General features: G+C 42.9%; 1 protein-coding gene across 1 annotated transcript in view; it reads right to left on the reverse strand.

Annotated features, from left to right (window-relative positions):
- Positions 1–22,513, reverse strand: part of akap6 (A kinase (PRKA) anchor protein 6) — a 374,046-nt gene that overhangs the window by 11,756 nt on the left and 339,777 nt on the right. The window contains exon 11 of the mRNA XM_068038344.1: positions 18,984–19,199. Coding sequence (XP_067894445.1) covers positions 18,984–19,199 — 216 coding nt within the window. The remainder of the gene's footprint in view (positions 1–18,983; positions 19,200–22,513) is intronic.

Raw genomic sequence — 22,513 nt, forward strand, 5'->3', positions numbered from 1 at the left:
TCACATCACTGAAATTGCCCTGTGGCTTTTCTGGGAGTATTAGAATTTTGAAGTCTGGAGCAAACCCCCAGGCTCACAGACACATCCATGGAAAATTCCCATCCTTGTTTTCAAATCCCTTCGTGGTGTTGGCCCTCCCTATCTCTGTAATTTCCTCCAGACCCACAACTCTCTGAGATATCTGTGCTCTTCCAATTATGGCCTCCTGAGCATCCCTGATTTTAATTGCTCCACTATAGGTGGTCATGTCTCTAGCTGCCTGGGCCCTAAGCTCTGGAATTTTCTCTCTAAATCTCTGTGCCTGTCTACCTCACTTTCCTCCTTCAAGACATTGCTTAAAACCTTCCTCTTTGATCAAGCTTTTGGTCATTTGCCCTAATATCTCCCTATGCAGCTCGGTGTCATATATTGTTTTATAAAGCTTCTGTAAAGTGCCTTGGGACATTTTATTACGTGAATGGTGTTATCTCATACAAGTTGTGTTGATGTTGTTGCTGAGGTCCTCGTTGAAGAGCTGAGGACACAAAGGGATGTCCTATTTCCATTTGATGGAAAGAAGCTGCAAAACAGATCTTGCATCAAGTACTGCAATGGTAGTGAACTCGTGGAGAGTCACCCTTGGATCAAATGCTTCGATGACCTTACTGGAGCAGAAAGGACGGGTACAAATCTTCATATATCCATTTCAACAGTACATTTCCTCTCCCCTAGTACTCTGAACACTTCCCTTCCCTGCACCACATCCTTCTCATTCCAATCACACACTCATCTGTTGCTTGCTGCCTTTGCAACAGGCATGAACAGCATTCCGTTCTCACCTGGTAGCAAATGCCAAATAATAATCTTCTCTGATGACTGCTTTCTCACTTCACAGTCCAACAACATTCTTCACATTGAGCACTTCTCCATCCTGCTTAACATTTGCTTCTTCTCCCTCTCAGAACACACACTTTATGAGGAAGCCCCATATATGCGCACATTCCTTTTCAATAACCATTAAGTGTCCCTCTCTACTGGCAGGACAAAATGACTCATAATGACAGAGTGAGGAGGAACATCAACTAGCATCCAGGCCTTCACACAGATAGAACAGGAAGCCCTGGAGATAATAAAGCCATCCAGAGCAAAAAGCATCAACCTTTCTATATGTCCTCAGTATTTGGACTTGTGGAAGAGGATTTTGAGTAGCACAATCCTCTGGAAGAAGCACTATCATGTGCTTCCAAGCACTACAGCAGGATTGAGGGTAAAGAAGGGCTTTCTTACTACATTTCCTGTCATTTAAAAGATGGAAAATATTGCAATACTAGATGATTTTAAAAATAAAAAATGCTGGAAACACTCAGCAGGTCAAATATTAAAAATTACTGCACAGATACAAAAACATGGGGAAGATTACAGTCGGTAATTTATACTATAATTCAATTGTGTTGACTGAAAGAAATCCATTGTTTTTGCAGTTGTTTGTAGCAAACTCAAAAAGACACATTTACTGGTGGTAAGTGCAACTTATGGCACTCAACCAACCTTCCACACCTATGACAGTGAGAATGAACAGAAACTGATGAGCAATAGAAAATCTTTGGGCAATCACCATATTTTCCCCTTTGAAGTTCAAGCAGTCATTTTGAAAACAGTATTGTCCATCAACATTTATTGCACTTCTCATCAAATTAAAATGGAATCTTGCCCCATTACAATAATACCAATCATAAACCACCATTTATAATAGTTTCATTTGCTGAATAAGTTTGCAAATAAATGGCCATATGCTTCCAGGAGTAAATTCACAGATGCTGCAATATCTTCCCTACTAACATTATTGACACGCAACCCAAAAACACACAATTCATAGAGAGATACAGCACCGAAACAGGCCCTTCGGCCCACCGAGTCCACACTGACCATCAACCACCCATTTATACTAATCCTACATTAATCCTATTTTCCCTCTCACATCCCCACCTTCCCTCAATTCTCCTACCACCTACCTACACTAGGGGCAATTTTTACAATGGCCAATTTACCTATCAACCCACAAGGCATGTGGGAGGAAACCAGAGCACCCGGAGGAAACCCACAGGTCACAGGGAGAACTTGCAAACTCCACACAGACAGTACCCAGAACCAAATCCAGGTCGCTGGAGCTGTGAGGCTGCGGTGCTAACCATTGCACCACTATGCCGCTTTCAGTCCACCTTAATACATGATGTGAATGTTTCAAAAGTGGCCTGTTATCATAAGAGAATTAATTTCCTAAAAGAAAAGGCGCAAAGTAGGTTTTTGGTGAACTATTTTCTTTCCTGCTTTCTTAAAAGTTATTTTTCCTCATTAGGCACTATATTTTCCTCCATTCACTCATTTAGACTTTAATATAAAATAGGAACACAGAAGATGACTTAGCTAAAAACCTGCTATGTGAAGAATTACAGATGTGAAGAATTACCTAAGAGAAATGTTTGCAACTACTTTGTGAGATAGTACAGTGATCATAGCATCATAAGGTTTAGGTTAGCTACACAAAAAGACAAGGAGAAATCTAGAGTAAAAATACTTAATTGGAGGAGGGCTAATTTCAGTGAGAATGGATCTGGCCAAGGTAAATTTGAATCTAAGATTGGTAGGCGAAACTGTAACGGAACAATGGGCTGCCTTTAAAGAGGAGATGGTTCAGGTACAGTCGACGTATATTCCCAAGAAGGGGAAAGGTAGGGTAACCAAAGCCAGAGCTCCCTGGATGATGAAAGAGATAGAAAGTAAGATGAAGCAGAAAAAGGGTATGTACAACAGATGTCAGGTTGATCATACAAGTGCGAACCAGGCTGAATATAGAAAGTTCAGAGGGGAAGTGAGAAAAGAAATAAGGGAAGCAAAGAGAGAGCATGCGAAGAGACTGGCAGCTTACATAAAAGGTAATCCAAAATCTTCTATAGGCATATAAATAATAAAAGGGAAATAAGAGAAGGGGTGGGGCTGATTAGGGACCAAAATGGTGAACAACATATGCACGCGGAGGGCATGGTTGAGATACTAAATGAATACTTCGCATTTGTCTTTACCAAGGAAGAGGATGCTGCCAAAGCCATAGTGAAAAAGGTGGTAGTTGATATACTGGATGGGCTAAAAATTAATAAAGAGGAGGTATTAGAAAGACTGGCTGTACTTAAAGTTGATAAGTCAACAGGACCAGATGGGATGCATCCAAGGATGCTGAGGGAAGTAAGGGTTGAAATTACAGAGGTATCGGCCATAATCTTCCAATCCACATTAGATACGGATTCGTGCCAGAGGACTGGAAAATTGCAAATGTTACACCCTTGTTCAAAAAAGAGGGTAAGGATAAACTCAGCAGCTATAGGCCAGTTTATTTAATCTTGGTGGTGGGAAAGCTGTGGGAAAGCTTTGGAAACGATAATCTGGGGCAAAATTAACAGTCACTTGGACAAATGTGGATTAATTAAGGAAAGCCCAGCATAGACTTATTAAAGCCAAATCATGTTTAACTAACTTGATTGAGTTTTTTGATGAGGCCAGAGAGAGGGTGGATGAGGGTAATACTATTAATGCGGTGTACATGGACATCCAAAAGATGTTTGATAAAGTGCCACATAAAAGGCTTGCCAGCAAAGTTGAAGCCCATGGAATAAGAAGGACAACGGCAGCATGGATACGAAGTTGGCTGAGTGACAGCAAAAGAGAGTAATAGTGAAGGGTTGTTTCTCGGACTGGAGGAATGTAAATAGTGGGGTTCCCCAGTGGCTGGTATTAGGACCGATGCTTTTGTTGATGTATAGTAATGAGTTAGACTTGGGTATACAGGGTACACTTTCAAAATTTGCAGATGACTTAAAACTTGGAAGTCTTGTGAACTGTGAGGAGGATAGTGATAGACTTCAAGTGGACATAGACAGGCTCACACAAAGCAAAATATAGCAAATGCTGGTAATCTGAAACACAGATAGAAGATGCTGGAAATACTCAGCTGTTCAGGCAGTATCTGTGGAGAGAAAAACAGTTAACGTTTCAGATCGATGATTTTTCATCAGAACTAGCAAAGGTTAGAAATGTAATAGGTTTTGAGCAAGTGAAAGGGTGTGGGGGGAGTCATAGGTCTTAACTATGCCAGACCTTTTCAGGGATATGTGAAACATTCCTGGTCCTACTCAGGCTCCCTCCCTCATCTCTTGTTTCCAATTTCCATCCCTCTCTCATCTTCACATAGTCCATCTCCGACTCTTCCCTTCCTTTCCTCAGCTTCCCTTCCTTGACTGAAAACCTATTACATTTTGGTCGGAAGAACGAGGAGAGGCAATATAAAATAAAGGGTACAATTCTAAAAGGGGTACAGGAACAGAGGGACATGGGGGTATACATGCACAAATCTTTGAAGGTGGCAGGGCAGGTTGAAGTAGTGGTTAATAGGGCATACAGGATCCTGGACTTTATAAAAAGAGGCATAGAGTGTAAAAGCAAGGAAATTATGATGGAACTTTACAAAACACTGGTTCTGCCTCAACTGGAGTATTGTGTCCAATTGTGGGCATCACACTCTGGAAAAGACATGAAGGCTTTAGGGAGGGTGCAAAATGAATTAACAAAAATGGTTCCAGGCATGAGGGACTTCAGTTACGTGGGTAGATTGGAGAAGCTAGGGTTGTTCTCCTTAGAAGGAAAGGTTGAGAGGAGATTTGATAGAGATTTTCAAAATCATGAGGGGTCTGGTCAGAGTAGATAGAAACTGTTCCCATTGGCAGATGAGTCGAGAACTAGAGGACACAGATTTAATGTGAATGGCAAAAGAACCAACGGCTACAGGAAGAAAAACTGTTTTACGCAGCGATTGGTTAGGATCTGGAATGCACCACCTGACAGTGTGGTGGAGGCAGATTCAATTGTGGCTTTCAGAAGGGAATTGGATATGCACCTGAAGAGAAAATATTTGCAGGGTTATGGGGAAAGGGTGGGGAAGTGAGACTAACTGTGTTGCTCTTGCCAGCACAGATACAACAGGCCAAATGACCTGTTTCTGTGCTGTAACCATTCTATGATTCTATTTGTTAGTTCAATGAAACAGTGAGCCATTAGATCAGCTATTAAACTATTCTTACAATTATATAAAACCCAAACTTGTAATAGCAATAAAACCTGGAATCCTCAAGTGTACTTGGTAATGAATGTTGCTTAGATATTAATAAATGGTCCACCTTGTTGTTCTTAGCAATTATTCAACATAAGTGAGCCATTTAAAGCCTTGTAAAGTCAGAAGTTTATCACTTAATTTTACATGGATCAAATGAAGCTGTGATAGATTGGTTTACAATAACATTATGTAGTATAATCATGATATTTAGGTTTTAACCAATTTTAACAAATACATTCCTTAAGTTCTCCATGAAAATATTTAAGAATTTTTATTTTGCAAACTGATGAGCATGCAACTTTTCTGTAAGTTATCTCTTTCACCAACCTGCCAGCAGTGACAGTGGATGAGCTTGATTCAGTAGATTTGAGCCGGGGGAGGTATTGCAAAACTACATATCAGCTAATGTTTTCCCATGCCAATATTGTCACATAATATAAATAACTTGAAAAACTTGAAAACTGAAAGATTTAAGTCGTGAGCACTGTAGATTTTGGTTTGCCATGCATATAGGGCGGGCAAAAGATGGGCGTTACAAGGGTCACATGGGACGCTCACCTGATGATGTTGGTGGGAGGCCTGAACAATTTTTGTGGTTGGGTCTCATATCATTATTGAGGGCAATCTGTCAGTGTGAGTCATTTAACTCATTATGCCGGCAGAAAATGCAACGGGGCTGCCATGACTTAAAGGCTGCCTGCAACTCTTATAGGAAACATGCACTTTTTCATGGCTCAGCATTGGAACAGTATTTCCACTCTCCAAGAATAAAACAGCAGCTAGGGCCCCATGGTTTGTACATGGTGCTGTGGAGGTACCGGTAGAGCAAGTTACCAGTAGGAGGGAAGTCCTGTATAGAATCATAGAAAAATTATGGCACAGAAGGAGGCCATTTAGCCCATTGCGTCTGCGCCAGCTGAAAAATCTAGCCGCCCAATTTAATCCCACCTTCCAGTGCCTGGTCCATAGCCTTGTAGGTTACAGCACTTCAGGTGCATGTCCAGGTACCTATCTATGTGATGGCTGCTGGATGCCCTAGCAAATTGCCTGGCAGCAGTGGAAAGAGGTGATTCCAACAGCATTGCTCTCAGAGCTTGGCAGCAATGTCACAAGAAATTCAATGACATGAAAAAAGCTAATAAAGTAAGGCTCCTAGTCACATTTCCCTTACTTTTTGCACAGCTCGACACCACCCTTCTTCAGCAAAAGCACTACCAAGCCTTCCCTACTCCACTTCCTATGTCCCTCATGCAGGAGCAGCAGCACATGTCCTTGCATCTCCTTCTAATGTCACCTGCACACTCAGAATAAGCAGGCATAGAACAGATTGCAGATGGTGAAATCTAGAAGAGGCCCATTGTTTATTTAAAAGCTCATGTCAATGGAACAGGCTGCTATTGATATCATCGACAGAGGGAGGGTGCACAGATGGAGAGGCTAGAGGACATATGCTGCATGATGTGTAGTATCATCCCTTCCTTCAATCCTTCATTTGAACCCTGCTCTGCATAATAACCGCTCATCTGCTACTATTGCAAGCATCTTCTAACCCTTGTCCCTCTCCCATCTTCGCTGGTCCAGCAAAAGTCCCTGACCATGCTGCAGCTGAAGAAGAGGAATTGGAGACCTCCAGAAGATTTGGCATCACTCATTCTAACCCTTACAAATGCCAGTTAAGAAATTAGCATTGTGTGAACAATAACTAGCAGTTTAGAGGTTCTGCACCGGATAAATCACCAAACACAATGAGCAGTAGCTGGTGTTGGCAGAAAGGACAAAGAAGTAACTTTTCTAAAGGCAATCTCACATCCCACCTCTGCTATAAAGAATGAAGGTGAAGACCATGGGACCCACCCTATAAAAGAAGGATCCTTGATCTATCTCAAACATTGGAATGCATTGCACTGTCTGCTAGAGAGCTTTGGTAGTACGTTGGCCAATGTGGAGAGGTGTTCACGTTCAACTTGTGTGGAATTCTGTCTTGTAGCAATGGCATTCCCCAGTCTTCTATGGAGTGTATGGTTAGCTCAATGAATGCTGCAGCTGAGGCCTCCATGCAGGAGTCTTTGACATAAGCTGTAGCATCTATTTGGGAAGCTCATACTGGTATTATGCAAGCTCTATGCTTCACCAGCTCCGCTTTCTTAGCTATTTTAAAAACCGATATGGAAAGGGTCTTTAACCACCTCATGAACCTCCTGCAGATTGCTCTCCAGCAAATCAACGGGAATGATGTGCAGCTGCCCACAGGAATGGCATTTTAGCAGCGGGATATGTTGCCCTCTCTGAAGATGACACTCCATCTTCTTCCTCACCACCCCTCCAGCTAATGCCTGCCCTGGTACCAGGAAGCTAGCTTGGTCAGATCATAGAATCATGGAATAGTTCCAGCACAGAAGGAGGCCATTTGGCCCATTGTGTTCATGCTGGCTAGCTGCAAGAGCAACTCAGCTAGTCCCACTCCCCTGCCTTTTTTCCTGAAAAACTTGTCTGTTCAGATAATTATCCAATTCCCTTTTGAAAACCACGATTGAAACTGCCTTTACCACATTCTCAGGCAGTGCATTCCAGATCTTAACCATTCGCTGTGTAAAAAAGATTTTCCTCACATCGCCATAGGTTCTTTTGCCATTCACCTTAATTCAGTGTCCTCTGGTTCTCCACCCTTCCATCAATAGGAAGTTTCTCCCTATCTACGTTTCCAGACCCTTCATGATTCTGAACACCTCTATCAAATCTCCTCTCAACCTTCTCTTCTCCAAAGAGAACAACCCCAGCTTCTCCAATTTATCCATGTAACTCAAGTCCCTCTTCCCTGGAACCATTCTCATAACTTTTTTCTGCACCTTTTCCAATGCTTTCACATCCTTCTTAAAGTGCAGTGCCCAGAATTGGACATAATTCTCCAGTTGAGGTCAAACCAGTGTTTTACAAAGGTTTACCATAACTTCCTTGCTTTTGTACTCTATGCCCCTATTTATAGAGCCCAGGCCTTATTAACCACTTTCTCAACCTGCCCTGCCACCTTAAAAGATTTGTGCACATATACCCCAAGGTCCCTCTGCTCTTGCACCCTCTTTAGAATTGTACCCTTTAGTTTATATTGTCTCTAATCATTCGTCTACCAAAATGTATCACTTTGCTCTTCGCTGCATTAAATTTCATCTGCCATGTGTCTTCCCATTCCACTAGCCTGTCCATGTCCTTTTGACATCTATCAATATCCTCCTCATAGTTCACAATCTTCCCAAGTTTTGTGTCATCTGCAAATTTTGAAACTGGGCCCTGCACATCCAAGTCAAGGTCATGAATATATATCAACAGAAGCAATGGTCCTCATACCAAACCCTGGGGAACCCCACTATTTGCCTTCCTCCAGTCCAAAAGACTGTTCATCACTACCTTCTGTTTCCTGTCACAACCAATTTCATATCCACGCTGCCATGGTCCTTTTTATTCCATGGGCTTCAACTTTGCTGACAAGCCTGTTATATGGCACTTTAACAAATGATTTTGGAAGTCCATGTACACCAAATCAAATGCCTCATGAACTCTCTCTGTTACCTCATTAAAAACTCAATCAAATTAGTTAAACATGGTTTTCCTTTAACAAGTGCATTCTGGCTTTGCTTAATTAATCCACATTTATCCAAATGACTTAATTTTGACCCAGATTATTGTTTTAAAAAACTTTGCCACCACTGAAGTTAAATGGACTGGCCTGTAGTTGCTGGGTTTATCCTTACGCCCTTTTTTGAACAAGGTTGTTACATTTGCAATTCTCCAGTCCTCTGGCATCACCCCTGTATCTAAGAAGGATTGGAAGATTATGGCCTGTGCCTCTGCAATTTCTACATTCACTGCCCTCAGCATCCTTGGATGCATTACATACAGTCCTGGTGACTTATCAACTTTAAGTACAGCCAGCCTGTCTAATACTTCTTCTTTATCAATTTTTAACCCATCCAGTATCTCAAATACCTCCTCTTTCACTCTGACTTTGGCAGCATCTTCTTCCTTGGTAAAGATAGATACAAAGTACTCATTTAGTACCTCAGCTATGCCCCCTGCCTCCATGAGTAAATCCCCTTTTTGATCCCTAATCAGCCCCACTCCTCTTTTTACTATTCATATGACTATAGAAGACTTTTGGATTCCCGTTTATGTTAGCTGCCAGTCTCTTCTCATACTCTCACTTTACTTCTCATGGGGCTTGATTTAATGAATCCCCTGGGTGGTGGGAGGGGCCATAGAATCAAGACGGGAGGCAGGGGGCAGAAGGCCCATTGCCAAGCTACTTTGCTGGGGGCAGGATAGGCTGACAACGGCCTTCCCACCAGAGGTCAATTGAGGCCCTTGGTGCTCTATTAACAGCCATTTAAGAGCCTCTTCGTGCTGCTGCTGGGATTTAACCAGCAGCAGGGGTGCCTCTGCCAAGGGATGAGGTGCACTGTAATACGAGGCGCCCTCCCTGCAGGCTTGGTGGGGATCCCCTGCCACAAAAACCTCCACCTCCATGGACCACCAACCCCCCCGGACTTTATGCCCACCCACCCACCGCTGGGGCCTGCCGGACTGGTCCCGGTGACCCTGTCTCACTATATAACCTCTTGGGAGAGCCAAAAGAACAAAGAGAACAAAAAAGGACAATTTAGGAAGAAGATTCTAAGGAACTCCTCATCAATCTCAAAGACAATTATCTAGCTTGGTATGACCGAGGCAGGAGGAGTGCACTGTTTTTTTCTAGTTCCACTTCTCCACAGGTCACAACATATATTTAAATGTTTACCCAGTTATTGATACAGTCAAACATAGACTCTTTATCCCAGAATAAAATACACCAACCAGGTTTCTTCAATAAACAACAAAATTATCAGTTTATTATAAAACAAGACATAACCAGTAACAAAGCAAAGCATTTACACACAGATTGAAATATGAATGTTCCCTTTTGCCTTAGCCCCTCACATACACACATACACACCTGTTAACTGAAAAAAAGAATTTCTTTTTAGAGATCTGTTACAAAAAAAAAGACTAAAAAAGAATACTTTGGCCAAATACTTGCTAATTTAGGCGCGGGTTAGTGGTGCAGTGGTTAGCACTGCAGCCTCATAGCTCCAGTCACCCAGGTTTAGTTCTAGGTACTGCCTGTGTGGAGTTTGCAAGTTCTCCCTGTGACTGCGTGGGTTTCCACCAGGTGCTCCAGTTTCCTCCCACAGCCAAAGACTTGCAGGTTAATAGGTAAATTGGCCATTGTAAATTGCCCCTAGTGGAGGTAGGTGGCAGGAGATTTGAGGGATGTGGTAAAGAATATGGGATTAATGTAGGATTTGTATAAATGGGTGGTTGATGGTCAGCACAGACTCAGTGGGCCACAGGGCCTGTTTCAGTGCTGTATCTCCCTATATTGAAGAAGAGAAAAGATGTCAGTTGTCCCTTTTTTGGTTGGCATCCCAAATACAGGTAGACGGCTGTCACTGGGATCTTTCTCTGGAGAAATTCATTCAGTGGGCGTCGAGAATTTATCCGGCAGGTTTTTACAGTGTCTCAGAAGAATTGCGGGCAACAGGGGCTTCAAGCAGACCTTTCAGGATAAATGTAGCATCAATTTCTCTATTTCTACACTCGCTTCTAAGAGCTTCTCAAAGAGATGGAAAAGCTGGTAGGCTTTTCAAAGAGATGGAACAGGCTGAGCTGGGGTGACTGCTCTCCTGGCTGTTTTTTTTAAAACTCCAACTGACCAAAGCAAAACCAAAAACAATCTGAAGAGTCAAGCCTCCTGACCCCTATAAACCTTGACCTGTCACTTCTCCATAAACATTGTCTCCAAGTCAAAAAAGCCCCCTGCTGGGTATTTATCTGAAGACAGGTGACTTCCACTGCATGTTGGGCTGGATTTTAAGGAGCACTGAATGTCGGGATCTGTGGTGGTGCAGGCCTGAAGATGGCCCCGGATGAGGCCTGCCACGGACCCTGATGGTGCTAGGGCCCGGTCCGGTCCTCCCAGTGGCAGCGAGGCACCGTGGTGGCCTCCCTGCTACTGGGGACGGGACCATAATGTGACTATTTAAATCGATTAAAATAATTAATGTAAATAAACTTACTTTGCCTCCTGATGTCCCGCTGCAATCTTTGGCCCTGTGACCGGCATTCCCGCACCTTCAGATCCCCATCCGGGGAACCAAGGTGCAACACTGGTGGGGAGGGGGAGCATGTAGGTTTCTCAGTGTGGGGGGGGTTGGTAACGGGGTCAAATCAACATCATGGTTGTAGGGGATGGTGGGAAGGATTGAAGTTTAAAGTTTGTGCAGTTTGGGAGGGGAAGGTCAGATGGTAAAGGTAAGTGTTTTGGGGGGACGAAAGGGAAAATAATTAATTTAATTATTATTGGGGGGGAGAGAGGAGAAAAAGAGATGTATTTATTTATTTTCATTTAATCTTTCTTTAAATATGCCAGAAAGACTAACAGCCCTTTAAAAATGGCGTCAGCGCCTGTGCACAGGCAGCTGACGCCATTGCCGGGGACAGACAACCCACCCCCTCCATGTGATCAGGGGGTGGGGGCGGCCAGCCCCGGCTACTTAAATGAGCCACCCTGCTTGGAATCACGGCGGCTCTTTGGCGTGCGGCCCGCACAGGCGGGCTGCTATTTTTTTCGCTGGCCGCGGGCTGATAAAATTCAGCCCATTGTTTGCAAACGAGACCTCTCAGTCCTTTCAATGACCCCAGTGAAAAAAAACATCCATGGAATCTTTTTCAGTTTTTCCAAATAAAACACGTCCTCAAAATTTAACAAAAGGTGGAAGTACTTTTGTAACAGACCCCTTCCCTCTTTCTAGCTCTATCATATGGACCACAATAGCTGGCTGTGCACCCTCTCCCCTCAGAGTGCTCTGCAGCCACTCAGTGACATCCTTGACAATACCATCCTGGATTCAAGAAGCACCTATCTGCCCCCTACCTATAGAATCCCCTATCACTATTGCTTTCCCAATCTTCCTCCTGTCCCTCTGTACATCTGAGCCAGCCATGATGTTGTAGACTTGGCTCTGGCTGCTGCTATGAATGTAGCTCTCATCCTCGCAGATGCACTGCAGTGATGCCATTTGCTGCTCATGCTCTGAAACGCAGAATTCGAGTTCCTCCAGCTGATGATATTTCCTGCACATGTGGTTGTCCAGGATACAAGGTTTCTTGGAATTCTCAAATGGAACAGGCCATGTATCAAAAGAGACGGAGGTGCCCTGCTATGCCTCTATTTATTAGACTATTAACTGACTTTACAGAAATAAACTTAAGATTTAAATAAATGCTCACCAGCTACTCACCAATCAGCTGTTTCCCTTGTTCTAATATCACTTTATTTTACAGGGAGGTTAATTTACATAAAATGTAAGGCTTACATAGACTTAAACTTATTTAAATGTACCAAATTAAAAACTTACCAAATTCAAAAACCTGTTAGGCAATTAACTAAATTTCTTAGTTTAGCCCAATTATAGGAAAAAGACAATGGTAACACTCACCAACCAAGCACCTGCCTGTTGCCCTATCACGTCACTCCTTGATCTTTTTTGCTGAATATATGCTGCCGCCACTCAGCTGTGTGCCCGGGGCCTTGTCTCCTGCTCTATTTATTGCTGTTGTTGCCACACTTCCTGCTGCCACCGCTCAGTTCTGCACTCTGTGGAAAGAGTTTTTGCCCTGCTATGGGGACGAGAACGGAGGCGGGCTGGTGTGTAATTTTGTGCTGCCGGCCAGTGTGCTGGTTTGCCAGCACCATTCCGCATGCGGGCCATTTTGTCAGAGGTGGGATCAGGGGTGGAAGAGCAACCTGTCGGCAAGCAGTGGGTAGTCAACTGAGGTGAGTTAAAGATGAATTAAGGCGAGCTATCAATCCAACTGGAATTTTCTGGCCTGCAGGTCTCCCATGGCTTTGGGAGCACGGCAGCTGCCTGGAGGCAGCCTCCTGGAGGTAGACCGGGGGTGGGGGAGTGCGGGGGACCAGTGCTCCAGGCAGACTCTGAAGCCCCTCCCCCCACAACCCCGAATACCTGGTCACAGCTGTGGCAGCAGGCCATCCTGAAGAGGGGCTTTCCCTCCACAATGGTGGCCCAGCTGCTGTGGCCATTTTTTATTTTAGATTTTTCAAAGTTGCTGAGAAGGTACCTGATGATCGAGGTGCTCTCTCTTTCTCTCTCTCCCTTACCTGCAACGGCAGGCTGCAGCTCCTTCCGTGTTTGTGGGGCCTCCTATTGGCCCTGCAGCTTCAAAAGCCCACCTGCCGTCCTTAATTGGTCAGTGAGCACACCTCTGGCCACTAATTGACCAATTCAGGGAAATTCACTGCCAGTGACTGCTGGCGACGCAGTGCGGGGTCAGGACCCTCCATTTGAACCCAATGTCGGGGACCCAGCCCAAAATGCAAATTCTTGTCCCATGTGTCCAAGAGCCTTGTTGCCTGCTGTACTTATTGTTGCTATCATCACTTCTCCTGCCACCACTGCTTAGGTCCAGCATCTGTGTGTCCAGGAGCCTTGTCTCCTGCTCTATTTTTTGCTGTTGTTGCTGCTGCTGCTACTCCTCCTGCTGCCGCCACCTCAGGTCCTTGCTCTGTGTGTCCAGGAACCTTCTCTCCTGCTCTACTTATTATTGCTACCATCGCTGCTCCTGCTGCTACCGGTCAGGTCTGCACTCTGTGTGTTTGCTGTGGCAATGAAAGACATCTTATAGTCTGTAGCTGGGCCCACTTGGACCCAAGCTCCTAGAGATCACCCACCATGGCCATTTCAAGAAGTCACATCTCGGTTACAACAGCCTTACATGCTCTAGGCATTGGAGAAGCACCCTGTAGGAGCAGCAGATTAGCTAAGAGAACAGGTAAGATAGGCACTAGTGTATTTCACCAGGGGGATCATTAATTTGAGATTGTGTTAGCTTATTTTTAAAATGATAAGATTTGCAGAAATCTGGGTCTCTGTGGAATATTGTGCTTTTTCAGTTATGTGGTGGTGCAGGGCTGCCCTCTGGGTCGATGCATCTCACTGCAGGTTGGAAGGAACGGGACAGGGGTTGCGTACTTGGTGCAAGGGAAAAAGACAATCAAGTGAAACACTCGTCAATTAGTTGATGTTGAAGGGCTGTGGCTGCTACAGTTTTCAGATCCCTGGTTAGTCCTCAACATCCCCACTGTACTCAAGAGTTTTCTTCCTAAGAGTCTCTCTTCTGCTGCCTCTAGGTACTGTCTCAGCTGCATCGCCAAGTTGTGGAACATGCAGCACACCAATGCAATTCTGGACACCCTCTGTGGTTACAGCGCAAACACTGCTTCGGCAGCCTGATGGTCTGTTCATTGAAAGCTCTGATGGAAGTGTAGATCTGATTGTAACTTCTTTCCTCCACAGAATTTGGGATGCACAGTGTTATCATTGGCTACATTTGGTGTTGATATCATCCACACCATCCACAGACCCTTTGGCCAGTGTCAAATATTCGGGAGATGGAGGACCAATGAATGATAAATCCATGAATGTTGTCCTTTGATGTACCAAGGTCTTCCATAAGAGCCTACAGGGCAATGTCGGTACAGTTGACTATGCCCTGCATCTAGCAGAAGACAGCTATATTGGCAAATCTCAAAGCCCTACCCTGCTGCTTACAAATATCCTCAGGAATCAATGATATTGTTAGCCCTGGCAAACCATGCACCCACAACCTGTGTGCTGTGGGCACGGACCGCAGTCTGGCTGCTGTTCACAATGTTGCCTGCTGTAATCTGGACCAAGCCCAAGGCAAAGAAGCTGAGGACAGTTGCCATTTTTGCTGTCACAGGCAAGGCTATGCATGCGGTGGTAGTAGGTTGGAGTTCCTATTGCAGGAGGTGACACAGTTCTGGAGAAATGCAGCCTTTTTACACATTGCTCCTCCAAAAGCTAAAGGTATAAGGTTTGGGATCTGAACACTCAGGGTGGGTAGGGAAATCTAGCTCTCCTGCTTCTGCCTCGTCTCCCTTCTGCTGAAACTGTAGTTCTGCTTGGCCTTTTGTGCTGCTGTTGCTCCTCCTCCAGACACAGTGGTAACTCAACTAGCACTCCATGATGCTATCCTAATTGCTCGCAGAAGCTAGACTTTAGAGGCAATTCCAACAAGAGCAACTGGTGCAGAAATTTTTTAAAAAGAAGCAAACTGCAAGCACAATATTTTCCAAAGATTTACCTTACATCAAATGAGGATCTCCTCATTGGTTCATTTGTCAATGATCTTAAATCTGTATCCTCTAGTTACCAACTGTTCTGCCATTGGAAACCGTTTCTCCTTATTTATACTATCAAAGCCCTTCAGATGAGTGGCCACTCAGGAGGCCTAAAAAAAGGCCCCAATTAATTTACAAATGGGACCAATGTCTTCACAGATTGATCTCAAGTCCCACTGCTAAAGTAGAATGATTTGTGCCTGCTTTATGCCTGAAAAATGGTCACAATGTCCATGGCCTATAGGTGTTCTAGAACTCGCATCAACAACATTCCTGCAGATGAAACTGGTCTTGGGATCCTGAAGGCAGCGCAGAATACCTATCTATGAATTGATATGAAGCTCCTCCCACTTTCTGGGGAGTGCTACATGCCTAGTATGAGGCTGGCCCAAGGATTGCATCAGGCGGCTTTCTCTGAGATGACAGCGGGATGCAAGTCTCCACCATTTTTCATGCCGCTTTCACTTCATGCTCACCAAGAAATGTGGCAGACAGCAAAATAATTTTTTAAAATTCTTTCATGGGATGTGGGCATTGCTGGCAAAGCCAGCATTTATCCATCCCTAATTGTGCTTCAGAAGGTGGTGATGAGCCACCTTCTTGAACGACTGCAGTCCATCTGGAGTAGGTAAACCCACAGTTCAAAATTAGTTAAACAATTATCTATGCATACTACTATGATTCAAAAACAAGATTGCCAGTAAAAGGATTATTGGACCTAAATTTAAATAAGTGATGCCTTGAAATTACATTGTGCAATATTAGTAGCACATACGTTTGTATGACATAGGCATTCACTCATTTGTTTCAAAATGGATCATGTCGTCATTAGGACAGCAGCTAAACAAATTTCATATGAGAGTGTTGGCATATTTGTATGATATCGCATAGTGTAATTTTACCCCATTTGTGACTGGAATAAGTAATTACAGAAATGCAACATCGAATTATACATGTTTGTTCTATATAAGTTAAACAAGAAAGGGGTACTATGATAATTTAATATTCAGGTTAATGTTCAGAAATACCATTAATACTATTAACTTATTTTCATTCAAAATAATTACTATTCAATAATAATTATTCAAAAATAACTATTCAAACTGAATAGATACAATAAAAATCCACCCTTTTCGAAATTAATAAATGTGAAGAATCTCGAATTGGTTAGGCGAGTAGGTTAACAGATTATTTGATTTCTCACTTTATTCATGACAAAAAGGTCTGTTCATAATAACCATATGATGATTGTAAATCTAATCTAATGGCAAATCTAACACTTGCTTAGGTATGTTGTACATCTACTGTGATGAATTTTTATTAGATTGGATTTTATTATCTGCATGCTGATAAAGGAAACACTAATGACTAACATGGTTTGTTATTACATGATAAAAGCCACAACTGTTAGTTCAATCAATCAGTTTAATCAAATAAAACATTATTTTCATGCTGACCTTGCATTCTATAGGAATCAAGTAATAAATAATATTACTGTAGCTGCTTTAACAAGCTTCTTTGTTTAACAATATGCTACTACAATGAAATTTGATAATAAATGTGGACAGCATTTTGTGGTACCTGTTTGTGTGCATCAGGTCTATATATTTATAAATATAATTTCTATCTGCTGTTAGATATCAGAAATTTTAAAAAGTAGGTAGGTCAGGTGGCTACTGTTGCAGAACATATTAAAAGAGTGACATGATTAGAATTTTAGTTTGAGTGAAATTATAATCTGACATCAATATATTGCTACCTGGAAAAATGGGATTAAATTGCCATGACCTGATGAATTGGCACCTTTATTTTCAGTTGCTTGTCTTTTTACAGATTCTCATCACTAATTTTTCATAATGTGCTTTGTTTGCATGTATTTCAGCATCACCAAAGATCAGTGGCACAGCAACTCTAACCTGAAGTATTCGTTGAGCAACACTTCCAAACAGAAGGAAGATAAACTTGGAGTGAGCCCCCAGAGGCAAGTGCATTTCAAAACACAATGGATTGGATATATTGGCTGCATCCGCGAAATGATAAAATGTAACTGTTCAAGACGTATTGACAATCAGAAGTAATATAATTTCCATATCAATCAATATTCTTTTAAATTTTATAAAAATTATAATCAGTTATAAACCCAAATAGTTGCAATTTTGCATAGCACAGAACAAAATTCTTAAAAAATACAAAATCATCTAATTTTCCTGTAAAGCAGAAACTTGTGGGGAAGGTTTTCTCCCCATGTAACAGTAAATCTGTTTACAACAAATAGCACACTGAGGAAACCTTCTCCATTGTGTTTTCTTCTTGTAGTAGATTGAATAAAATTAATTTTATTTCTTAAGTTTACATTAAGCTGTATCTCCTGAGCTGCCACAGTATTGACAGAAATTCCATTACATTCAGTGCCAACAGCAAAAGCATAGATAAGCTGTATTTAGTACAGCCAGTTAAGAAATTCAGGTACTTCAACTCACAGAGGCAGTAATCATCTTTTACATAAGAACAGATCACATCGAAAAACCTTGTTCAATATAATACCATACTTACATGATTTCCTACTCGGTCCTAGAAAATTGTATTATTCCACAATGTGATTTTGGTTGCTGTTGGCTAGTATCAACTTGTTCAGCATTTGATCATTTGCCTTGTGCTTTGCCTCTGCTACTTGTTCTTGTTAGCAATGCTTTCCTCTTTTATGGTATACTTTCGTATTTTTCTCCCATTCCCTAGCAGTTCCTTAACTTACGTAAATACTGTGCTACTCTTTTCTCATTTTGCAAAACATTTGACATAATCTCACTTCAGTCATTGGTTCTGGGAAGATATCAAATGGCAACATTATTTCAGCTGTTCAGAATGGGTGAAAAATGTAGCAGTAATACTGTGAGTAGAAAAAGACTTAAGTTTGGTTTCTAGAGTGGATATGTTTTACCTTCAATAGATGGAAAGAATGGCAATCCTGCCATAATATATTTCAGATTTGTATACAATGAAGATTGCAGAGATCAAAAGCGACTATCTGGATAACTTGATAGCCTGCAGTTATAGCATTACACATTGAACAAGGAGACCCAGGTTTGAATTATGGTCTTGATTGTTATTCACAGCCAGGGACTTACTGTAGTTGTCCAGTTTGCTGTATTGGGCAAGTTATCTGGGATGAGAAGAAGGACAGGCTGAAGAAGCATGTCATCCTGTATTGCTGAAGCAAGCTTTCTTGTGTATTGAACAAACAGCATTACTGATGGAATCTGTGGAGCTTCTTGAAAATAGATAGCTGGGGCAGGCATGGATTGAAGGAAAGATTTTTTTTTAACTTTTCCCATGGTCTTCTTTAGTCTGGTTATATGATGAGTGTTTCTTTTTTTTGCTTTAATATTGGATCTTCTGTACAATGCAATATAATGGAGGTAGTGTGAAAAAGTTAAGGGAGAATTGAATGGATATTTGAGAGAGTGGGCAAGGGAGGAATATTAGTGTTTGTGTGAGCCAAATGGACTGCAGAAATGTTTGCAATTCTGTACTTTCCTTTGTTCCTATCTTTTTGTTACACGCTATAGACCTCAATCATTGAATTCTTACCTTTTCGTTTCCTAGTTGTTTTTGCAGTCTGTTCTGCCACTGGACTGCTTGCATGATTATGGCTTCCCATCTTCTCTCCAGGTTCACAATAATAAGTTGCATTGACTGGCGATCAGCTTCTGAACAGCTGGCATCTGTGTCATCGAGGAGACGTTGGCATAAGTGCAGTACAGATATTATGCCACGCCGACGTTGTTTAATTTCAGTACACAGTGACTAAAGACAAATCATTAAAATTAGTGACAATTATAATCTTGTACAATTCAGTCCAAAATGCTGAAAATAATTTGGCAAAACATAAATGAACAGTAACAAAACACAGCATACCAACAGTCATCCAATAAACCAGATACAGGGTGGTTATTTATTGGGCATGTTGCAGGGATAATCACGTTAATAGATGCAGACTAATTTACGTTAGGAACCTTTTACTGTTCTTGCAAATGAATAAGAGTGAGAGAACAGCGCTAAACTAAAAGCAAAATACTGCGGATGCTGGAAATCTGAAATAAAAACAAGAAATGCTGGAAATATTCAGCAGGTCTGGCAGCATCTGTGGTGAGAGAAGCAGAGTTAACATTTCAGGTCAGTGACCCTTCTTCAGAATATTATATTATATAGAGTCATAGTGCCGTACAGCATAGAAACAAGCCCTTCGGCCCACCGTGTCCATGTCGACCATAATGCCTATCTATACTAATCCCACCTCCCTGCATTAATTCCATATCCCTCTATGCCTTGCTTATTCAAGTACCTGTCCAGATGCCTCTTAAATGTCGCTACTGTTCCTGCCTCCACCACCTCCTCAGGCAGCTCATTCCAGATACCCACTATTCTTTGTGTGAAACATTTACCCCTTTGATCCCCTTTAAACCTCCTCCCTCTCACCTTAAATCTATGCCCTCTAGTTTTAGTCACCCCTACCGTAGGAAACAGACTCTGGCTATCTACCCTATCTATGTCTCTCATAATTTTATATACCTCTACCATGTCCCCTCTCAACCTCCTTCGCTCCAAGGAAAACAGACCCAGCCTATCCAATCTCTCTCTATAACTCAAGCCCTCCAAACCTGGCAACATCCTTGTGAATCTTTTCTGCACCCTCTCTAGCTTAATCACATCTTTCCTGTAGTGCGGCGACCAGAACTGCACACAGTACTCCAAATGCGGCCTAACCAACGTTATGTACAACTGTAACATGACGTCCGAACTTTTGTACTCAATGCGCTCGGCCGATGAAGGCAAGCATGCCATATGCCTTCTTCACCACCCTGTCTACCTGTGTTGCCACTTTCAGGGAACTATGTACTTGCAACCCAAGGTCTCTCTGCTCAAGAACACTCCCCAGGGCCCTGCCATTCACTGTATATGTCCTGCCCTGGTTTAACTTCCCAAAATACATCACTTCACACTTGTCAGCATTAAATTCCATTTGCCAATCCCTTGCCCACTTTCCCAGTTGATCTATATCCTGTTGTAACCTTAGACAACCTTCTTCACTGTCCACTACACCACCAATTTTGGTGTAATCTGCAACCTTACTAATCATGCCCCCTACATTCACATCCAAGTCATTAATATATATGACAAACAACAGAGGGTCCAGCACCGATCCCTGCGGCACACCACTGGTCACCGGCATCCAATCTGAAAAACAACCCTCCACTACCACCCTGTGCCTCCTATCACCAAGCCAATTTTGTATCCAATTGGCTAGCTCACCCTGGATTACATGTGTTCGAACCTTCTGGACCAGCCTACCATGCGGGACCTTGTCAAAGGCCTTGCTAAAGTCCATGTAGACAATGTCCATCGCCCTGCCCTCGTCAATCCTCTTGGTCACCTCCTCGAAAAACTCAATCAAATTCGTGAGACATGATTTCCCACGCACAAAGCCATGCTGAATATCCATAATCAGACCTTGCCTTTCCAGATACATATAAATCCTGTCTCTCAGAATCCCTTCCAATAACTTTCCCACCATTGATGTAAGGCTCACCGGCCTATAGTTCCCTGGCTTATCCCTGCTGCCCTTCTTAAATAAAGGCACAACATTAGCTATTCTCCATTCTTCCGGTACCTCACCCGTGGCTAACGATGATACAAAAATCTCTGCCAGGGCCCCAGCAATCTCCTCCCTTGCTTCCCATAGCATCCTAGGATACACCTGATCAGACCCTGGGGATTTATCCACCTTAATGCACTTCAAAACCTCCAACACCTCCTCCTTTGTAATGTTGATATGCTCCAGGATATCGGTGTTCCTTCCCTTGAACTCACTAACTTCCATTACCTTCTCCACGGTAAATACGGACGAGATATATTCATTTAAGACTTCGCCCATTTCCCGTGGCTCCACACGTAGCTTGCCACATTGATCCTTAAGGGGACTTACTCTCTCCCTAGCTACCCTTTTACTCTTAATATACTTATAGAATCTTTTAGGATTCTCCTTTATCTTATCTGTCAGGGAAATCTCATGGCCCTTTTCGTCCTCCTAATTTCCTTCTTAAGTGTAGTCCTACATCCCCTATACTCCACGAGGGACTCGGTCCATCCCAGCTGCCTATACCTGACATATACCATCTTCTTTGTCCTGACCAGACCCTCAATATCCCTCGTCAACCAAGGTTCCCTAAACTTGCCAGCCTTGCCCTTCCATCTAATAGGAACATGCTGGCCCTGAACTCTTCCTATCTCATCTTTAAAAGCCTCCCACTTGCCAGACGTCCCTTTACCTGTAAACAGCCTCTCCCATTCAACTTTTGAGAGTTCCTGTCTGGCGCCATCGAAATTAGCCTTCCCCCAATTTAGGACTTCAACCTAAGGACCAGTCCTATCCTTTTCCATAACTATCTTGAAGCTAATAGAGTTATGGTCACTGGTTGCAAAGTGCTCCCCCACTGACACATCAACCACCTGCCCATCCTCATTTCCTAAGAGGAGGTCGAGTGTAGCCCCTTCTCTTGTAGGGCCATCCACATACTGCTTCAGAAAACTGGACACACTTAACAAATTCTTCCCCATCTGATCCCTTACAACTAAGGCAGTCCCAGTCAATATTAGGGAAGTTAAAATCACCTACTATTACAACCCTATAATTCCTACACCTATCTGTGATTTCCCTACATATATGCTCCTCCACTTCCCTCTGACTATTGGGGGGCCTATAGTATAATCCCATCAAAGTGATCACCCCTTTCTTATTTCTAAGTTCTATCCATATGGCCTCACTGGACATTCCCCCTGGGATATCCTCTCTAAGTACTGCCGTGATGTCCTCCCTAATCAATAGTGCGACTCCCCCTCCTCTCTTACCTCCACCTCTGTCACGCCGGAAGCATCGGTACCCCGGAACATTGAGCTGCCAGTCCTGCCCATCCCCTCAACCACATTTCCGTAATAGCTATAATATCACAATCCCATGTACTGAATTCATCTGCCTTACCTGTAAGGCTTCTTGCATTAAAGTAAATGCAATTTAGCCTACCAGACCTTCCACGCTCCCTGTCCTGCCCCTGCCCGGCCTG

Source organism: Heterodontus francisci, chromosome 9 (assembly GCF_036365525.1).
Source record: "Heterodontus francisci isolate sHetFra1 chromosome 9, sHetFra1.hap1, whole genome shotgun sequence".
Lineage (NCBI taxonomy): Eukaryota > Metazoa > Chordata > Chondrichthyes > Heterodontiformes > Heterodontidae > Heterodontus > Heterodontus francisci.